Below are 20,121 nucleotides of genomic sequence, written 5' to 3' on the forward strand. Positions count from 1 at the left end.
ATTATTTTCAAGGATAGTTAAAAAAGTATGTGCACTGGCATTGCCACAATTGTTAGTTCCGACCATAGGGTGTATGCTGTCATGAGTGAAGTGAGACCGAATTGTTCAAAACATGTATTGTTGACAACTCTATCAGTTCACTTTTGGACCACGTATTGTTTTTTATCCAATTGGTTCTCTTTCAAGTTCAACCAAAGGGTCACGACGTTAAGCTTCAACAGACTCATGGATTAACTCGAGAACTCAACATTTTAAGTATTTATCCGAAAAAATACATTCCAGAACCAAATCTTATGGTATTCATCCTTCGCTTTATATTGTTGTCTGTGTGGAGCATGCCTTAAAATAAACCACGCTTGCATTCTTCTAATTAATTTGTCTCTCGGCCAAAGCCAATCTATTGAATTTTAGAGCCATACAAGCATTTCATTACTACTCCCTCCATTGCACAACAGAAATCCAAAGCCATTATCCTTGCATAGAACACCGCACCAAGTCTAATAAAAAATGGATGACATTACCACTCCCTCCATTCCAGTGATCTTTCAATCTCTCTTCCAGTAATATCAGCAGAATGGTCAATTCTGTTGTGAGAATGTCCACCTTCCATGGCAAGGTGCAGGTTCCTATCTTCACCATGGTCGAATGAGGCACCCATGGAAATTATAACACGCTCTGAACCTTATGTGCAAACTAACTGAAAGACAGCACAAAGATTATTTATTAGCTAACAAATGTGAATTAACAACTGTACAAACGCAGGGAAGAATTTGTTCACAAGCGATGATTTGCTGTAAAATACATCGACACAACATCGAGGCAATTGAAAAACTACTATATGAATGGTGGATGCTAGAGCTTACCCTGACGTTCTCTTCATCGCATAGATAAGCCCCTGTAACAATATTTTTGGTCCTTCATAGGTGCATTAATGATCATATATGTGAATTTGAAACCAGGGATCACCTTTGGAATCACAATAATAATTTGTCGATGTTAAAAAAAGCTCCAGCTATTTGAATAGATTGATTCAGACAAATGGCTAATTAAAACACAACAACAAAAGATCACCGAGAGAAGTTACTGCTCACTGTAAGTCAAATTCACGTGGGAAAAGGAGAGATGGCATCCAATATGGAGCCACACATTTACTAAAATATCGAAAAATGAGAGGTTTTCAAGGATAACTTTGATGCCTAGCTATGCTATAAAACCTGGCTCAAGCTGATTACAATTACTCATGGATGGAAGAAAATGGTAGCATTATCACTGTAGCATCCTGCTCAGGAATACATACATTTCAAGAAGGGAGCAACAGTAGGTTGTCATTCTCTTTAAAAAAAACTCAATTCAATTTTACAACACAAATAAAATGATACCTAGATAATTATTTTTCTACCTTCAGATCTTTCACTCTTAAGGAACATAATGGGCCTTCTAACTGCCATGCTAGATCAGATCCGAATAGAAATAGCCAAATAGCTCAAGTCATGTTCGGTTGCTAGGTTTGGCACAGGATATAAAGGGAACAGAAGGGATGGACATACCTGTTGGGTGCTCATCGCCGGCGAATGGCCAGACGAAGACCCGGCATGCGGCGGCGATGCGGTCGCCCAGTCATCGCCACAAGAGAGACAAAAGAGCGCGTATTCGCCAATGACTCGAGTGGGCGAGCTTGCGGGCAAGGGTGATGGCTGGCGGCGGCGCGAGGCCGACGGCGAGGGCTCGTGAGGTCGAGGGCGCCGGGCGGCGGACGAATCGCGAGGGAGCGAGGCGAATGGCGAGGACTGCTGAGGAGAGGATTGATCTTTCCTTTTGTGCTGCAGCGAGGAACGGGGAAGACGGATCGATTGATTGGAGCCAGGATATTTGCGCGGAGGAGCGAGGGAGCGCCAGGATATTGTCGCGATGAAGCAAGGGGACAATTCACTTAGGTAATTTTTAGTTGTAGAAGAGTAGATAGACGGGGAAAAAAACGTTAGGTAGCACTCCTAGAAGCCCTACCACCCAATCACTCGATGGCCAAAGCACTGAGAGTTCAGTCCCTACTCAAGCAGTGGACAAAAATATGCTCACGTTAAACAAGGATCAATGTTGTCTTACTTGCAATTAACAAGAATGAATGGTAGAATACACGTACATGATGAAGCCTCAAATCAGCAGATTGCTAAACTGAAATGACACGAGAAACATAAACCTCACCCTACAGTACAGTACAACAAGCACTCGAGCTGAGTGCACCCTCCCTACATTCATCTCCAATCATAAGAATCAGCACGATGCGCTGATTATATATTGGTAAACATGCTATTGGATGGGCCCGAATCGGACCCAACCAGAGATGCTCCTGCCGTTGGCTGTTGCCCTGCTCAGCTCAGCTCTGTATCCTTTTACTGCTCAACCACCTCCCCTGCAGGAGTGCCAACAGAAGAGGCCCTCGCCTGTACCGCAGTTTGCCCCAAAGCGGTGAAACTTGGAGGCAGCTGGTACAGAGGGTGACTCCCCTCAGATTCACCCAGGTAGGCTTGCCCCAGACAGTAGCCTAGTGCCCGGGCAACAGGGACGGCTACTGCGTTCCCGACTTGAATATACCTATCGCCATCAGAGAAAGTACACATGTTCAGAGGCAAGGATTACAATGCAGCATGATCCTGCTTCTGATTTCAAGAGCTGTAACTGACTGATCAATAGCTTACTGCTGACAACTTTCAAGAGTGACTAGATCAGGTACAGGCAAGAGGAACTTACTTCTCCTTGATCGGGCCAAACAATCTGTAGTAATCAGGGAAGCCCTGTAACCTTGCGTTCTCCCGGACAGTCAGGACTCTTGCTTGAGTCGGATGCAATATAGCCTGTGGACAACATGTTCAATCAGGATCATATGCGGACAACACTAACATTAAATACAATTGCAGGGATTAGCATAAAGGGGTAGTTTGTACTGAAGCTGACCTGGTTGTGAGGCTCTGCTCTGGTTACAACTGTAGGAACTGTCTCGTCCCACCACAGGCGCCCAAATGGCCTCAAACATCATATGTAAGGACAAGTAACCAATAACCTACTTTTTTTTAAAAAAAAGGACCATTTTGCAACTTACTTGAGTGATTTGCCCTTGATGAATGACATTGCATAGTCAGGAACCTAGATAACAAAGATTTGTGCAAAATCTTAGCATGTCTTAACTATGAATCTTACAGTAGTTGAAGCATCTCATCAGTTATGAGTCTGAATATGTAACATAAATGTTGCGCTGTTATGGAAACAACAGCACAAAATAACACATACCAGTGGTTTTCCAGATGAAAGTTTCACACGCTTGATTTCTGGATCCCACTCAACAATATTGTTTGCTCCAACCTTGACACCCTTTAGGTCACGGAAGTTGGCTCTCTGTCATAGGAAAGAGTGATGATTGTTTCAGAAGGAGAAACAACAAAGGAAGGCACAACTGCTATCAAGCCACCAATCTTCTTGACAGGAATTTGCTGAACCCGCTCATAATCATCGTTGTTAAGCCGTAAGGGCTGGTGATCCAAGAGCTTGCCTTCATCTGGACCAGCCTCCTCACCAAAGGACCAATCCAACATGTCTGAAAGAATAAAACAGAGTGAATTTGCTGCGGTAGTAGCAAGGACCAATAAAAAAAGGTGGTTCTTCTAAAATTCATGGAGAAGCTCAACCAGTAAAGTTCACTGGGCCTTTTACCTTTACGACCAAGTCGAATGTAGCGTTGGAATTCTGTCTTGGGGGAACCACCATACTCCATTACATCGTTAGGTTGATAGTTTTCAACCTGCAGAGAAGAGTAAGATTGCGTGCACATTGAGAAATGTATGAACTTGACAAAACACTTGCCTTTGGTAAATCTGAAATTGCATCACCAAGAAGCAATGCTTTCTTCAGGGATGGTTTTTTTGTCTCATCATATGCAACCATACATTGCTGCAAACAAATTCAGTTGGTCAATAAATTTTACACATTGCAAAGGATTTCAAAGTAGTGAGTGCACTTACCGAAAAGGCATTAGGGGCTCCTCCACGTACTACAACGTCATATGTAGGCAGAGGATACTTAGGGAGCACCTAAATTGTCAAATACACCTGATTAGCCTGCAGTCAACAATGCAACATAAATCTAGCAAAGCATATAAAACAACAAGGTACAAAACAGACCATCAAAGAAAGAGCACCCCAGAGGAACACACGCATCCTGAACTGTGGCAGACCATAGCAGCCTGCTACCATCATTCCAAGGCGTGCTTGGTACTTCATAGCAACTAGGCAGCTCAAAGCATATTTTCCTAGGTAGCCATCAGCAAATTTCAGTATGTCCACAACATTTTCCATGAGAACATACTTGGGCTTCAAGTACGCCACAATATCCATGAAAGTCACTATTTGCTTGTTTTTCTCATCTTTAAGTGGCTCATCACGGTTTCTGAACCGATTAAACCCACTGATACCTTGACATGGTGGGTCTCCACAAATGACATCAACATCACCCTTTTTGAAAGAATAGATTGGTTAGATATCACCCAAAAAAATGGGGAGCTAAACAAACAAGGAGGAAAACCACACCCAGAGTAACACAGGAGAACTCGCCCCCGCGTCGCTCCCCCACGCGGGTGACACGGGCGGCCGCGCCCTCCCAAACCCTAGCAGCCGCCCCTTCCCTCCCCTCCCCCTGCCACGCCGCCGTCGGAGCTGGCCGCCGGCATGGCCACGCGGCTCGCCGGGATGGCGGTGGCGGGGCTCCCCCTCTCCTCGCGATTTGGTGGCGCAGGTGGCGGCGAGACGGCGGCTCTCCTCCCACTCGGGCTGTGTGGAGCCCGGCGGGGGCGTCCGCCGCGGCTGGTGGCGGCGCCAGCTGGTGTCCGGCTGGCGCATGGGGACGGCGGCGGATCCCATTCTCTCTCGCCCGTCCCTTCCTCCAGGCTTGGCGGCGGCGGCGGCATTGGCCAGGTTCGCTGGATCCAGTCCTGGGCGGCTGGATCCGGTGTCCATGCGGCCGGATTTGGAGCTCCGGCTCTCTCTCGAAGGGCCGGGGAGGGCGGTGGCTGGCCAAGGCGGAGGCGGCGGCGACAGCAAGGGGTGTCGGCACCGGTGCTCTTTTGCCAGTTCTGACGCCTCTGGGCAGGGGGCGACGCCCACGGGGGTGGGGCACGTGCAGCGTCGGCAGCACGTGCCAAGTGCCGGCGACGGCGGCCGGCTGAGGCGTTGGTCGTGCGGCGGTGTTTCGCGAGCAGCGGAGTCAGGTCCGGCTCCGCGTTGCCCGGCCGGAGGGGGGTGACGGCCGACGCAGCTGTGCGGCTGCTGCGTGTAGCCGGCGCGTCGAGGCCCCTCTGAAGGGGTAACTGTGGAGCGGCAGGACAACAGTGATGGCAGTGATGGTTGGCAAGGGGCCTTGCTTCTTGGCCCGACGTTCGTGCTTGAGGACTCCTTAGGCGAAAGCCTAGCGACGGCGACACCTGTGGGTGCCGCTTTCCCTGTTGGGGGCGTCGTGTATCCCCTCTAGCACTATCATCCAAGGGTGAAAGCCCGGTCCACTTTGGACGTGCGATGGTGGCGCCATCGGCGTTGCTACCTTCCTGAAGGCGTCGCGTTTGGATTTCGTCGTGGCCTCGATGTCTCCTCGGTGATTGTTCTTCGATTCTTGGCGCCTCGATGACGCGTGGAGGCGGGTCTTGCTGCGAGAAGTCAAAGCTGCTGTGTCAGGGACGTGGCTCGGCAACGATGACACGCGGCGAGCCCCCACCTTCATCGTTGGCTGGGGTCTGCTAGGGGTCGGCAAGCGCTGGAGGCGAGGCGTGTGGCCGTGATTGGAAGTCGGAGCTGCTCTTTGCGGGGTGCTTGAGCTTGGCAACGATGACCGGTGGCGGCCGCTTGCTTCGGGCTCGTTGTGGGTGGCTTGTGTGTGGGCTGCCATGAGAAGTCGGAGCTGCGGGCGTCTTCGGCCATGCTCGGCAACGATGACCCATGGTAGTGTGCCGTGTTAGTGCTCAGCTGCGTCGTGTGGGTTGGTTAGCCTATCGGGTGCGCTTTTTGGCATCCCGTTGGCTAGCCCTCTTGTACATAAATTCTTTCTTTCTTAATTGAGCGGCAGAGCTCCTGTCTTTGTTTCAAAAAAAAACACCCAACTAAATACTCACAGGCAGCGGGAGAATTTTTCTTCTGTGCCCTTCTCGTACAAATTCTCTAATTTTCAGTGGGCAGTCACTGGTTTGTGGAACAAGGATTAGAGTGCAAATAGATGTACAAGGCAACAAGCAGATGACATACCAAATACTAACCTCAGGTTATCAATCGGCTCCCATGTATCCTCTTCAGGACCATATCCTTCCCACTGGACCTGCAGAAATCTAGCATTACAACAAAATACACAGAAATATCCATTGCTTGAAAAGCTTAGTTTTTTTGTATATTGCCATAGTAATTGAACTTCTTTTCTTGGAATCAAGTACAGATGAACAGATAACGCTTAAGTACCTTAAAATAGATGCCGTTTTTCCTTCCACTGCCACCATAGCATATCCCAATAAGCTTCTCTACAACAAATTCGTCCTTGTCAAGAGGGCTGCCTTCATCCTCTTGATCCTCTGAACCTGCTAAATTCAAATCCACGTCTTGATGGACATATTTCTCACATAGGACTGCCCATTCCTTAAGGAGAGCAAGAAACTCATCAGCTTTCTCATTTCGCACCTACATTCAAAGATCCAAAGGAACATTGTGAGAGCAGCTGGACAGAACAGATGGAATCCAAGATGCAGTTTACTATTCATACCTCAGTCTGTGGATGATTGTACTTTAAACTTTGGCACGCAAAACTGTTAAGGTCAACAGCCCATCGCTGCAATCATAGCCAGAACAGCAGAATTAGTGCTGAGATCATGAACATATTCTATCCAACAGATAACTAGGTAGAAGATTACAGTTTCAAGTTTCAAGCCAGAAAGAGCTGCACCCAAGCAAAGACCAGTGGACATGCCCCCACAGCCAGAATACAGATCAAGAAGGGTTGCTGTCCTCTCTGGCATACTAGATGACGTCTCCAAATCCACATCATCATCAGAAATACCCGAAGCGGTTTCACTGCCTGACTGCCCATTTTCTAGTAGAAAAACAAGTGTCAGGGTTTGTAAAAAAACATACACATTTAACAAGTGTCAAAGTTAGTCACTGTAGACTGTTCAAACCAGTTTTAGTTATTTAGCTACATACACCGACCATTGCACTCACAAGCCTAAGCTGATAAGCAAATGTGTTAAATTCAGTTATATTTAACACCTATCACATGGAAGCTCCCCCTCACGTGAAATAGAAGGAGATAACAAATCACAGTAAGCCGTTGGCTCCCACTATTATTCTCTACATTAAGTCTTGGCTCTTGCATGCAAATTGCTTGTGAGATGTCTGTAAGTTTTTGGTGATATTAATCATGTCATTTGCCTATAGCCATTCCCTTTGTTGTCGGTGTACTGTCAGAAATTTACTAAGCCAGAACAAAGAAAAAACATTTTGATTCTTTGATGCAAACTGACCGTCCAATTTATAACTTCTAGCATGATTTGATGACATTAGAAATTCGTTGAGCCCGACCAAAGCATTTTTTTTATTAACTGATGCTAAAGGACTACCCAAATTCCATGTTCGCAGCATTGTCTTTTGTGATAATCCAATGGTACTCCACGTGCTAATATTTGATATGTTTCAATTTTGTGCACATGACATTTAGAGCTAATTTAAGATCAGATAGTGATGTATTTTGAAATAAAATAAATTTCCCTTGGTTTTTCATTGACTTGCTTGAGTTCTAGAAGATATATTGATAAATTTCACAAAGCATGTTACATTAACTGCTTGGCTCAAATAACTTTAAACACATTAGGAAATGTTTCGTACGTTTTTAATCTGAAAATCTCGCTACATCTAAATTTGTTCGTGTTTTGTGTTAGAGAAAATTTCTTTTTTCTTTTTACTTTGCGACTGGACCATCTTAGGATCATACTGCAACCACTATTATCCTGTCCATGCTAGCATCAATTGGTAATTGACACTATGCTACTTGAGACAGGTACCTGTGGTTCTTGTCTTTGCATTATGGTCTAGCTTCATATATGTACCTTTCCCATTATCGTTTATGTATGCTTTTGTTGATATGAAGTTATGAACATGACCACATGATTACATTGCTTGTTGATGTACTGCAAATATAAGCTGGCATCTTTTGTCGCTTCTTTATAGTTCCTGTTATGGCAATGTCACTTCTGAATGTTTACAAGGCTTGTAACGTTGAGCAGATGTACACTCGGTCAGTTCGAGTGCATGTCGAACCCTTGACCTCTATCTTTCTTAATAAATAGTATTATGATTTTAAAGACTAAAGTGCTTGGATTATTCTTCTTGTTCCTGTGTTCACACTGTTACTCTGTCAGCCTAAATGTGAAGCAATTTTCATAGAAAGTAAACTCGTTGGGTCAGCAAATGCAGATCATGGTCAAGTGGAACTTTTGATAACCTTTTGGAGCCTTTTCTTTTAAAGCTGATAGTAGAGTTGGCATTTAGAAAAGAATTGTTATAAGCCCAATGATTGGAACATGTTTTAGGAAGAAGAGTATGGAGAGTTGAACAGACAACATTGGATACATATACTAATGGGAGTGGCATAGATCTCTTCACATTTTGCTAATATATAACCTCTATATATTCCTTGCTGATTAGAGAGGATGTCAGAAACTTAGAACTGAATGTGTTTTCATCATCATTTAAAGAAAGACTAAGAGATGATTTTCACTTTGAAGGATTTACTCCTTGCCATTTGTTTTAACTATTATTGTCACCCGAATGAGTCCCTTAATATATCAATCTGTTGCTGGTTGCTGCAGAACTTTGATTAACATTAGAAAGGCATGGGAAGTGTTTGTCAAGAGTCCTTATTGTTTATACATGTGTTGCTTATAACTAATAAATATATTAAAATATATAACCAAGTAGTTGTAGTTGTTCCTTGCTCTAATGCTCTTAGATCTGAAAACTTGAAGATGAACTCCATATAAACTAGCTTGAGCAAACAACTTCACATGAAAAATCAAAGGTATTTTTACATGGGTCCTTTTTACATTTGGGATATTTTATATGTTTCATTTATGTATGGAGCAAGCTAATAATATGAGGAGAGATAGAGGAAGACCGAAATTGACATGGGGGAGGCAATAAAAAGAGATTTGCAAGCTTGAGATATACCTAGAGATCTATGTTTGAATAGGAGTGCTTGGAAAGCAGCTATTGAAGTGCCTGAACCGTGATTTGGGACTTTTGATGGGTTTCAACTCTAGCCTATCCCAACTTGCTTGGGACTGAAAGGCTATGTTGTTGTTGTTGTATTTATGTATGGAGCAATTGGTATTGGATTTGATGATTTTACCGTGAAACTTCCCGAGGAACCAGTAACTAACTGAAGCAACATTGAGATAAAATAGGCAGATGGAAGCGAAACCCTGATTGACTGTATGTACAGTAACTACCCTGATTGACTGGAATTCCTCCTTTGAGTGAAATCTCCACTCTAATTTCTCATTTATGAATGGAATTTTCTAGATAGAGTGATAGACACGTGCGCTTGCATGTAAAGTGAAATCATCACACAAGAGTAATCGCCTGTGAATAAAAAGAGTAATGGTTCCCTTCCATAGTGCCGTGTCATTTCAAAATTAGATTTTGTGCACAATATAATTTTACACAAATATTATCTCTACCCAAGATCATATTATATATACAAAAAAATGTATTGGCGGCGACAAGCGAACATGGGTAACGTGATGTGTTGAATTGTCGGCCCATTACTAAATTCTGACCCAAACATATGGAAAACGGCCCAAATAGCTACGGTTATTTTCCTTTTTTACTATTATCCGTACTGTCGCCACAAGCTTCGGACAACGGGACAAGTCACAAGTTGGTGGTGCTGTTGATTCGGCCTGTTCGGCAGGCCGTAAACGATCGTGGATTATTTACGGCTGGCTGGTTTTGTGTGAGAGAAAAATATTGTTCTGGCTGGAAATTTACGATCATTTACGACCAAGCGAACAGGCTGTACAAAGTATACAATGATCCTGAAACATAGTTGGACTAATTAATAGGTGCCCCTGAAATTTTTAGCTGAGAATCAAGCACATCACAACTAACTCTTAGATAGCTAAATTGTAGTGACTGCTAGTGATTTTTAGTTTGAAATAATAACTAGTTCTAAACTAATCAAAACAGGCTCTCAAGTTGTGTGAGCTTAAGCATTGATTAGATGGATTGTCAGGTTATTTCTCCATCAACCAGTCATGTTTCTCTTCTTTCTTTCTTTCTTTCTTTCTCCTTTTTGCTACGTACGTCTCATGTTCTCATGGCTACATAATCCTATTCACGCCTTGGCTCAACGAATTGCATGTTAATCCTTGGCTCTTTTTGAAAAGGGTCAAATTTGTTTGTAGAACATGTCCCACGCGAAAATGCGACGGATTTCGCTACCTCTGGCAGTGGGAGTGCAGCATGGAAAGGGCCATGCATATAACAAAAAATAACAATTAGCCGATTACCCGAACGTCCAATTCGAAGAGACGAAGACCAACCGTTTGAACGATCAACTCTAGCACGAATGTGAATGTGCGTGTATATATGTACGAAAAACCGTGTCTGTCTAGTCAACACTCAACACATACGTCTAGAGGCTTCGAAAAAGACCACTTTGTTCGGGAGCATCCTTTTCCGCCACCCGTTGCTTTTCTAAGAAAGTAAGAATGTGGTTTGGTGCGCTTCGATTTGATCCCTTCAAAAGCTCTGCATTTGCACACGAATACGCGATGGCTGGGCTTGCCGGCTTGCGCTACAAAAAGACAAAAGTGCAACATGCGCCATCAACGTCGGGGCCGGACGCGTCGTCGCAGACTTGCAGTTGCAAACGCCTGCGGCCGCACGCACGTTGGCTGGCGGGTGGAGAAACGCGAGCGCGACTGCGAGCCAGCCGACGACAGCCTATTCGTTTAGCTATGGCTTGTCGTAAACGATCGTAAATTTTCAGCTGAAACAGTATTTTTCTCTCACACAAATTAGCCAGCAGTACTTCTTCACGAACCAGCAATGATACGAACCAGCCAACCGAACAGGCTGTCGCGCCGCCCCGCGAAGCGCGCGCACGCCTGGCCCGGTCGCACTGGACCCGCCGCACCGCCTGTCGGTCACCGACACACGGGCCCCGCGGGGGCGGCCCATCGCGCCCGGTCCACCGGCGGCGAGGGTCCGAGTCCACGCCACGCGCGCGAGACCAAAGCCCGGTCGCGTCGCAGCCCGCAACTGCTACGCGGCGCGCGCGCCACCGCCGCTGGGAAAAAGAAAAGAACGAGGCGAGCACGACGGGGGGCCCACCCGGGACCGCGCCGGCCCGCGGGGCCCGCGATAGCGGCATGCACGTAGAGAGCCGGGGGGGGCCACAACATGGGCGTCATGTGGACGTGCGGGTGCGGCTCGTCTCGTCGCCGGCGCTCGGCGTAGCCAAGCTGGGCCATCTGGCGTGAGCTGTACCTGTACAAATTTTCTGCGTATACCCAAAAATCTTGTACGTATACTCTTTTCTCTGGGTTTTGGGGACCTCCTTTTCCAGGAAGTGTTTTTTCCGTGGACGCTTTTCACATCCTCCCCCCTGACCATGATCAAGAACACCCTCTTTCCAGCTGGTCCCCCTGTGCTGTGGCTTATCTCGTGTGAGGATGGAAATCTCGTCGCGTATTTTCCGGCTGCAAGGAATAGTGTATGATATAAGCCATGTTCGGCTACGATCGTATACGATCGTGCAGGCGGTTCGGCTGGCCTAAAAAATAAGCAAAAATACTATTTCGGCTGAATTGTTGTGAGAAAAATACTGTTCTGACTGGAAGACACTATTCATGTGAAATGTCACCAGCCCAGCCTTATTACTGCTGGCTGGTTTGGTGTGAGAGAAAAATACTATTCTAACTGAAAATTTACGATCATTTACGACAAGCGAACAGATTAACGGTGGTTGTGGCAGAGAGGCGGGCAGCGCCATGTTTAGTTCTTTTTGGAAATGATAGTTAGAGTGACTACTTTGATATACGCGGCAATTGGAGAGGTTGGCAGTTGGAGATTGATACGCGGCAGTTATGGCGCTGATATGATAATGTCTGCAGGAGACGACGCGAGTATACGACTATTAAGAACTTGCATCCTGCCAGTCAAATGTTTGGTTCAATAAATTATTACGCTTCTTTATGATCTTGAAGCACCAGCTGCAAAAAGATTTTAGAGTTAAATGCATGGGTCCCTGAACTTGTCGAGGGGTGTCACTTAGATCTATAAATTTGAAAAATGCATTTCTGTGACACTGAACTTGAAAAGTGCTGCACCATAGGTCCATATCGGACACATGAACAATTTATCCAACGTGGCATTGCCACTGTGGCGCTGACTATGTCTAGCACTTTGCATTTAACCTCTTATCTTTTTTATTTCTTTTTTTTCTCTCCCTCTTCTTTCTTCTCTGTGAGACTCAAACCTGCCGATGCAATTGGCCGTCACTGCCGTAGCCATTCACCGTCGTATCCATTCTCTGTGAGCACCTCGGGGTCACGGCAGATCCTGGCCGTCGCCTCCGCGGGCAGCATCACCACCACGTCCCGTGCCTTGCCGCCCTCGGCCGCGGGCAGGACGAGCACCAGCCCCTCGCCGACGGCCCTGCCCACGCGGCATCGACGCGCACGTTGGGGGCACCCCGGCCTCAAACTCCGCACCATATATGAGCACGTGGTCCAGCGCCGCGCACGTCAGCACGCCCTCCTGCTGCTGCTATCGCGCGTGGAGCCACTCCAGGGCACTCCACAGCTTGTCCTTCGGCACGCCGGCGACGTGGCGGTCCAGCGCCACGGCCACGACGGGCAGCCTGGACACGAGGTCGGCGCGCGCGCGTGTCAAGTGGGAGCTGCCATAGTAGCCCAACAGCAGCGGCGCGTACATCCGCTTGCGGAAGTCTAGCGCCAGCGTGACAATCCGCTCCCTATCGGCGGCGCCGGTGATCTAAAGCCAGAAGAGCGCGGCGAGCGCCGCAAACGGGGTGAATAGATCCTTCCTCCTCTTCCAACATACTCCGTCCTCTACCCAGCCGCAGCCGCCGTCGCAGGTGTGTTCGTCCTCGTCATCCTCGTTCCATCGGTGGCCAAGGAGAGGGCGAACGCCGAGTTCATCTTCACCCACATGAACACCAACAACGGCATGGGCATCCATAGCAAGGCCTACATCCTCGCCGTTGGGCTGCTCATGAGCCAGTACTCCAGCATCGGCTACGACACCTCTGCTCACATGGTGAACTGAACACACGCCGCCGTCGTGGAGTGACGCCGGTCGGCCGGCCGTCCACCACACGTTCATCTTTGTTCTCTGATGACCATCTGAACTGAACGAGCACGATCGCATGCAGACGGAGGAGACGAAGAAGGCGGACTGGAACGGGCCGATGGGGATCGTCTACTCGGTCTCTCTGTCCAGCGTGTTCGGATGGATCTACCTGCTGGCTCTCATGTCGGTGGTGACCGACATCCCGTACCTACTGGACACCGGCAATGACGCCGGCGGGTATGCCATTGCTCAGGCCCTGTACGCCACCTTCCACCGGAGGTACAACACCAGCGTCGGCGGCATCGCCTGCTTGGTCATCATCATCGTCGCCGTCTTCCTCTACGGCACAGCCTATGTCACCAGCAACTCCAGGATGGGCTATGCCTTCTCTAGGGATGGGGCGATGCCATTCTCGCATGTCCTGTATGCCACTTCAACGTCGTCTAGCTCTCCGTGCCCATGGCGTTCGTCATGGCCCTCATGGTGTGCATGCGCTCTCATCTCTCAACTTCTCAAGTACGTGTCTACCATGCATGTGACCGTGTGATTTCTCTTCATTCCTGATCGACACGTACAGTCGCTGGGGAGCCAGGTGGCATTCCAGGCCATGGTGTTGAAAGGTCCTAATATGGCTAGAGGAGGGTGAATAGCCTATTTAAAAATCTACAAAGTAACTAGAGCAATTTGATTAGTATGACAAATAGCATAATGCAAACTTGCTCTAGCTCTACAAGGGTTGCAAGCCACCTATCCAATAATTCTAGTTGCAATGATTACTTAGGCACCCAAACTTGCTATGTAACTACTCACTAAGAGCTCTCAAACTTGCTACTCTAAAGAGCTCAACTAGATGAATATAAATAGGTGAGTAGGGTGATTATACTGCTGTGTAGGGGATGAACCAATCACAAGATGAAGATTAAGCCAATCACCGGGAGAATGCAAATGACAAGAGACAATCGATTTTTCTCCTGATGTTCACGTGCTTGCCAACACGCTAGTCCCCGTTGTGTCGACCAACACTTAGTGGTTCAGCGGCTAAGAGGTGTTTCACAAACCTTGTCCACATGATAGGACACCGCAAGAACCGACCCATAAGTAAGGTAACTCAATGACATGAGCAATTTACTAGAGTTACCTTTTGGTACTCCGCCAGGGAAGGTACAACTCCCCTTACAATCACCGAAGACGGCCATGAACAATCACCAACTCATGCCGATCCTCCACCGCTGCACCGAGCCGTCTAGGTGGTGGCAACCACCAAGAGTAACAAGCGAAATCCGTAGCGCAACACGAATACCAAGTGCCTCTAGATGCAATCACTCAAGCAATGCACTTGGATTCTCTCCCAATCTCACAAAGATGATGAATCAATGATGGAGATGAGTGGGAGTGCTTTTGCTAAGCTCACAAGGTTGCTATGTCAATAAAAATGTGCAAGAGTTAGAGCTACAACTGGCCATGGGGCTTAAATAGAAGCCCCCATGGAATAGAGCCGTTATACCCCTTCACTGGGCAAAACGCGCTCTGACCGGATGCTCCGGTCATACTGACCAGACCCTGGACTCAGTGTCCGGTCCACTGATTTATGCCACGTGTCACTCTGAGTTAAAACTGAACCGTCAGATCACAACGGCTAAGTGCTGACCGGACGCTCTGGCTAAACTGACCGGACGCTGGAGCCTCAGCGTTCGGTCGAGTACAGTAAGGGTCCAAATCCGTTTTTCCTTGACCGGACACGTCCGGTCCATCTCGACCGGACACAGCCCAGCGTCCGGTGGTATACCCTAGCTACTATACCGCCAAGTCAGCGCGACCGGACGCAGGTAGTCAGCGTCCGGTGCATTTAGATCCAGCGTCCGGTCACTTGATCGACGCTGGCATCTCCTCTGTCTTCTTCACCCTTGCTCAAATGTGCTAACCACTAAGTGTATCACCTTGTGCACATGTGTTAGCATATTTTCACAAATGTTTTCAAGGGTGTTAGCACTCCACTAGATCCTAAAATGCATATGCAATGAATTAGAGCATCTAGTGGCACTTTGATAACCGCATTTCGATACGAGTTTTACTCCTCTTAATAGTACGACTATCTATCTTAAATGTGATCACACTCACTAAGTGTCTTGATCACTAAAACAAAATGGCTCCTATATTTTATACCTTTGCCTTGAGCCTTTTGTTTTTTTTTCTTTCTTCTTTTCCAAGTTTAAGCATTTGACCATCACCATGCCATCACCATTGTCATGATCTTCGCCATTGCTTCATCACTTGGAGTAGTGCTACCTATCTCATAATCATCTTTGATAAACTAGGTTAGCACTTAGGGTTTCATCAATTAACTAAAACCAAACTAGAGCTTTCAATCTCCCCCTTTTTGGTAATTGATGACAACCCTTATACAAAGATATGAATTAAAGTACATTTGAATCCACGTTGCTTGCCCAAGCATATTTACCATGTGTAAAGAATATGGGCAAGTTTCATGAACTCCATATGATAGAGATTGCTCCCCCTACATATGTGCTAAGAGTTTGGATTGAAGCTTTGCACATATGATTAGATAGGAAATATAGGAGATAATTTCTACCAAATGATGCTAAGGTATAAGAGATGGACCTTTGAAGCGTGATACCAATCAAAGTACACCATTATACCATCCTTAGCACCATTAGTGACTAGACATACACAAAAACTAGAATACCCCATGAGATCAATATTACAAATAAGGATCTAGTTTCCATAGAATGAACATAGGTCTAGTTACTTTAGCCTATGCATGCTAGTTTTCCATTTCAATATTCAAACCTACAACTAGCATACACCATACAAGCATGGATATTAAAAATTTATGCCATGCAAGCAACCATATGTAATGCACATACAAATTTACCATATGAGTTCATGAGATTGCTTCCCCTATTTGTATGCTCAAAATTTTAATTGATCCCCTTTCTTTGTCATATATTATCTCTCCCCCTTTGTTTCACTATCTTTGTATACAATTTCTCCCCCTTTGTCATTAATGACCATAAAGGCTTAAAGTATAGATAGGGTAGGATTATTAATGTTAACAATTTGCCCAAAAGGTGGCCTCAAATTATGGATATGTTGGGGTGAAACCATGTGAAATAAGAATTATTTTCCCAATTTGGTTCAATCTAGATTACTTGTAAAAGATATTTAACTCGGTTTGATCCAAGGACAAGCTTCTTCACACCTCAAAATAAGGATTATCTTGTACCATGTTGAGTTAAACACTTATAGCTCATTTTCTAAATTAAACACTAGGTTTACAAGCCCACAAACATGTCATATGCTACCACTAGATCATTTCAAACATATAAGTAATAGTGGTACCATATAAGCATCAAATTCATTTGATTTTCATGAATGAGCCTAGGACATGATAGGAGTGACTAGATGCACTAAACAAGTCCTTAGCAATGGATGGACGGCATGTCAATCAACTTTACCTTGCTTTGCTCGAAGGAGAGGCATATCATATAGTGGGGGTGCATCAACACATATTGGAGAAGTCAAGTATGTTCAATTCATTCCTTAGCTTGCAAAACCTCTTTTCATCAAGTGGCTTGGTGAATATATCAGCAAGTTGATCTTCGGTGCCCACACTCTCTATGCAAATGTCCCCTTTTTGTTGGTGATCTCTTATGAAGCGATTACGGACATCTATATGCTTTGTTCTTGAGTGTTGAACCGGGTTGTTGGTGAGCTTTACGATACTTTCATTGTCACATAGCAATGGCACTTGCTTGAACTTGATTCTAAAGTCACTCAAGGTAGCCTTCATCCAAAGTAATTGAGCACAACAACTACCGGCCGAAATGTACTCCGCTTCAACGGTTGAAAGTGCTACACTATTTTTCTTCTTTGATGACCAAGACACAAGTGATCTTCCAAATAGTTGACATGTGCCCAATGTGCTCTTTCTCTCAACTTTGCATCCCGCATAATCGGAGTCCGAATATCCAATCAACTCAAATCTTGCTCCTTCGGGATACCATAATCCAACATGTTGTGTATGCTTCAAGTACCTCAATATTCTCTTAGTTGCCTTCAAATGACTTTCTCTTGGTGAGGCTTGAAATCTAGCACACATACATACACTAAACATCACATCCGGCCTTGATGCGGTCATATAGAGTAGGCTTCCAATCATAGACCGATACATCTTTTGATCCACCATGTTGCCACTAGCATCACTGTCCAAGCTTCCACTTGTCCCCATTGGTGTACTAATAGTTTTAGCATCATTCATTTCAAACTTCTTGAGCATGTCCTTGATATACTTGCCTTGACTCATAAATGTGCCATTCTTCATTTGTTTGATTTGAAGACCAAGGAAGTAACTAAGCTCTCCAATCATAGACATCTCAAACTCACTTGCCATCATCTTGCCAAACTCCTCACAAAATTCTTGATTTATTGATCCAAAGATGATATCATCAACATAGATTTGCATTACAAACAAGTCATTTCTAAGCTTCTTGGTGAAGAGAGTGGTGTCAACCTTTCCCATCTTGAATCCCTTAGAGAGTAGAAAATCCCTCAATCTCTCATACCATGCTCTAGGTGCTTGTTTCAATCCATACAAAGCCTTTCTCAACTTGTAGACATGGTTGGGTTTCTTCTCATCTTCAAAACCGGGAGGTTGCTCAACATACACAAGCTCATTAAGGTACCCATTTAGAAATGCACTTTTCACATCCATTTGGTACAACTTGATGTTGTAGGCACAAGCATAAGTAGCAAGATCCTAATTGCTTCCAATCTTACAACCGGGGCATATGTTTCTCCAAAGTCAAAACCTTCAACTTGAGTGTAACCTTGAGCCACTAATCTTGCTTTGTTCCTTATTACTATCCCATCTTGATCTTGCTTATTTTAAAAGACCCACTTGGTTCTAATCACATATGATCCTTAGGCCTCTCAACTAAATCCCATACTTGATTTCTTGTGAAGTTGTTTAGCTCTTCATGCATAGCATTGATCCAATCAACATCCCTTAAAGCTTTATCTATCTTCTTGGGTTCAATGGATGACACAAATGAGAAATACTCACAAAATGAGGCCAATCTTGATCTTGTTTGCACACCTCTTGAAATATCACCAATGATAGTGTCCAATGGATGATCTCTTGCAACATTGGTTGGTTGAAGCACTTGCACTTGATTGCTAGCATTTGATTGATCACTTGGTTGAGATGATGAACTAGCCATTTGTTGATTTTGCACATTGCCATTACTAGTGCTTGCTTGGATTTGATCATGAGAACCACTAGCTTGCACATTTGAGTTAGAGAGCACTTGATTCTTGTCATCTTCAACATCAATCACCTCTCTAGGCCTTAACTCACCAATGTCCATGTTATTCATTGTATTGACCAATTGAGTGCCTTTTACATCATCTAGATTCTCATCTTCCTCTTGGGAACCATTTGTTTTATTAAACTCCACATCATGAACCTCCTCTAGAGTACCACTAGCCAAATTCCAAACTCTATAAGCCTTGCTAGTAGTGGAGTAACCAAGCAAGAAACCTTCATCACATTTCTTTTCAAACTTGCTCAATCTAGTGCCTTTCTTCAATATATAGCATTTACAACCAAAGACCCAAAAGTATGCTATGTTGGGCTTTCTTCCATTCAATAGCTCATAAGGTGTCTTTTCCATTATGGGGTGACAATAGAGTCGGTTGCTATAGTAGTAAGTCGTGTTGATTGCTTCGGCCCAAAATGAATGACTCGCATTGTACTCACTCATCATTGATCTTGCCATATCAATCAAGGTTCTATTCTTTCTTTTAACTAGCCCATTTGATTGAGGAGTGTACTTGGCCGAGAATTGATGTCTAATTCCAAATTCACCACATAACTCATTAATTCTAGTGTTCTTGAACTCACTTCCATTATCACTTCTAATTTTCTTGATTGTTGTTTCAAACTCATTGTGAATACTCTTGACAAAAGATTTGAATGTTGCAAACACATCACTCTTGTCACCAAGAAAGAATACCCATGTGTATCTAGTGAAATCATCCACAATCATAAATCCATATTTATTTTCTCCAATGCTAGTGTATGTGGTTGGTCCAAATAAGTCCATGTGCATTAACTCAAATGCCTTAGATGTGCTCATCATACTCTTCTTAGGATGTGTGTTACCAACTTGCTTTCTGGCTTGACATGCACTACATAGCTTATCTTTCTCAAAAGTGACATCTTTCAAGCATCTAACTAAGTCATGCTTGATTAACTTGTTTAATTATTTCATTCCAACATGACCAAGCCTTCTATGCCATAACCAACCCTGCTAGATTTAGTGGTCAAACATGTTGTCAATTGTGCTTCTCTAGCATTGAAATCAACTAAGTATAGATTCTCATATCTAAATCCTTTGAATATCAAGTTAGAGCCATCTACACTTATGATCTCTACATCATCCACACCAAATATGCACTTGAAACCAAGATCACACAATTGAGCTACCGACAAAAGGTTGAAGTTCAAGCTCTCTACTAGTAGCACATTGGAAATGCTCAAGTCATTGGATATTGCAATCTTACCAAGCCCTTTGACCTTGCCTTTGCCAATGTCACTGTAACACCTCGGGTGTTTAAATATTAAAATCTGACATGTCATCATATGCATTGCAAAGCATTTAGCAGCGGTGAGAACTTTGATGTGCATTTACTAAAACAAGTTTAC

At 44.9% G+C, this 20,121-nt stretch overlaps 1 protein-coding gene, 1 long non-coding RNA gene and 1 pseudogene across 2 annotated transcripts; 1 reads left to right on the forward strand and 2 right to left on the reverse strand.

Annotated features, from left to right (window-relative positions):
• Positions 1-311: 311 nt before the first annotated feature.
• On the reverse strand, positions 312-1,924 carry LOC136463693 (uncharacterized). The gene is made up of 3 exons (XR_010761058.1): positions 1,548-1,924; positions 864-966; positions 312-697 (listed from the first exon to the last, which is right to left on the reverse strand). It is a non-coding gene; the product is annotated as an uncharacterized lncRNA (long non-coding RNA).
• Positions 1,925-2,367: 443 nt separating this feature from the next.
• LOC136463694 (DNA (cytosine-5)-methyltransferase 3-like) lies at positions 2,368-7,061 on the reverse strand. Its single transcript, XM_066462662.1, has 15 exons — positions 6,932-7,061; positions 6,784-6,849; positions 6,486-6,701; positions 6,290-6,348; positions 6,149-6,215; positions 4,173-4,502; positions 4,014-4,082; positions 3,856-3,942; positions 3,706-3,793; positions 3,464-3,589; positions 3,286-3,386; positions 3,098-3,141; positions 2,953-3,022; positions 2,749-2,852; positions 2,368-2,592 (listed from the first exon to the last, which is right to left on the reverse strand). Exons 1-15 carry the CDS (start codon positions 7,034-7,036, stop codon positions 2,391-2,393), a joined length of 1,734 nt encoding a protein of 577 aa, XP_066318759.1. The 5' UTR covers positions 7,037-7,061; the 3' UTR covers positions 2,368-2,390.
• A 5,737-nt stretch (positions 7,062-12,798) lies between these two features.
• LOC136465807 (amino-acid permease BAT1 homolog) overlaps positions 12,799-20,121 on the forward strand; it is a 29,556-nt pseudogene continuing 22,233 nt past the window's right edge.

Source organism: Miscanthus floridulus, chromosome 7 (assembly GCF_019320115.1).
Source record: "Miscanthus floridulus cultivar M001 chromosome 7, ASM1932011v1, whole genome shotgun sequence".
NCBI classification, from domain to species: Eukaryota; Viridiplantae; Streptophyta; class Magnoliopsida; order Poales; family Poaceae; genus Miscanthus; species Miscanthus floridulus.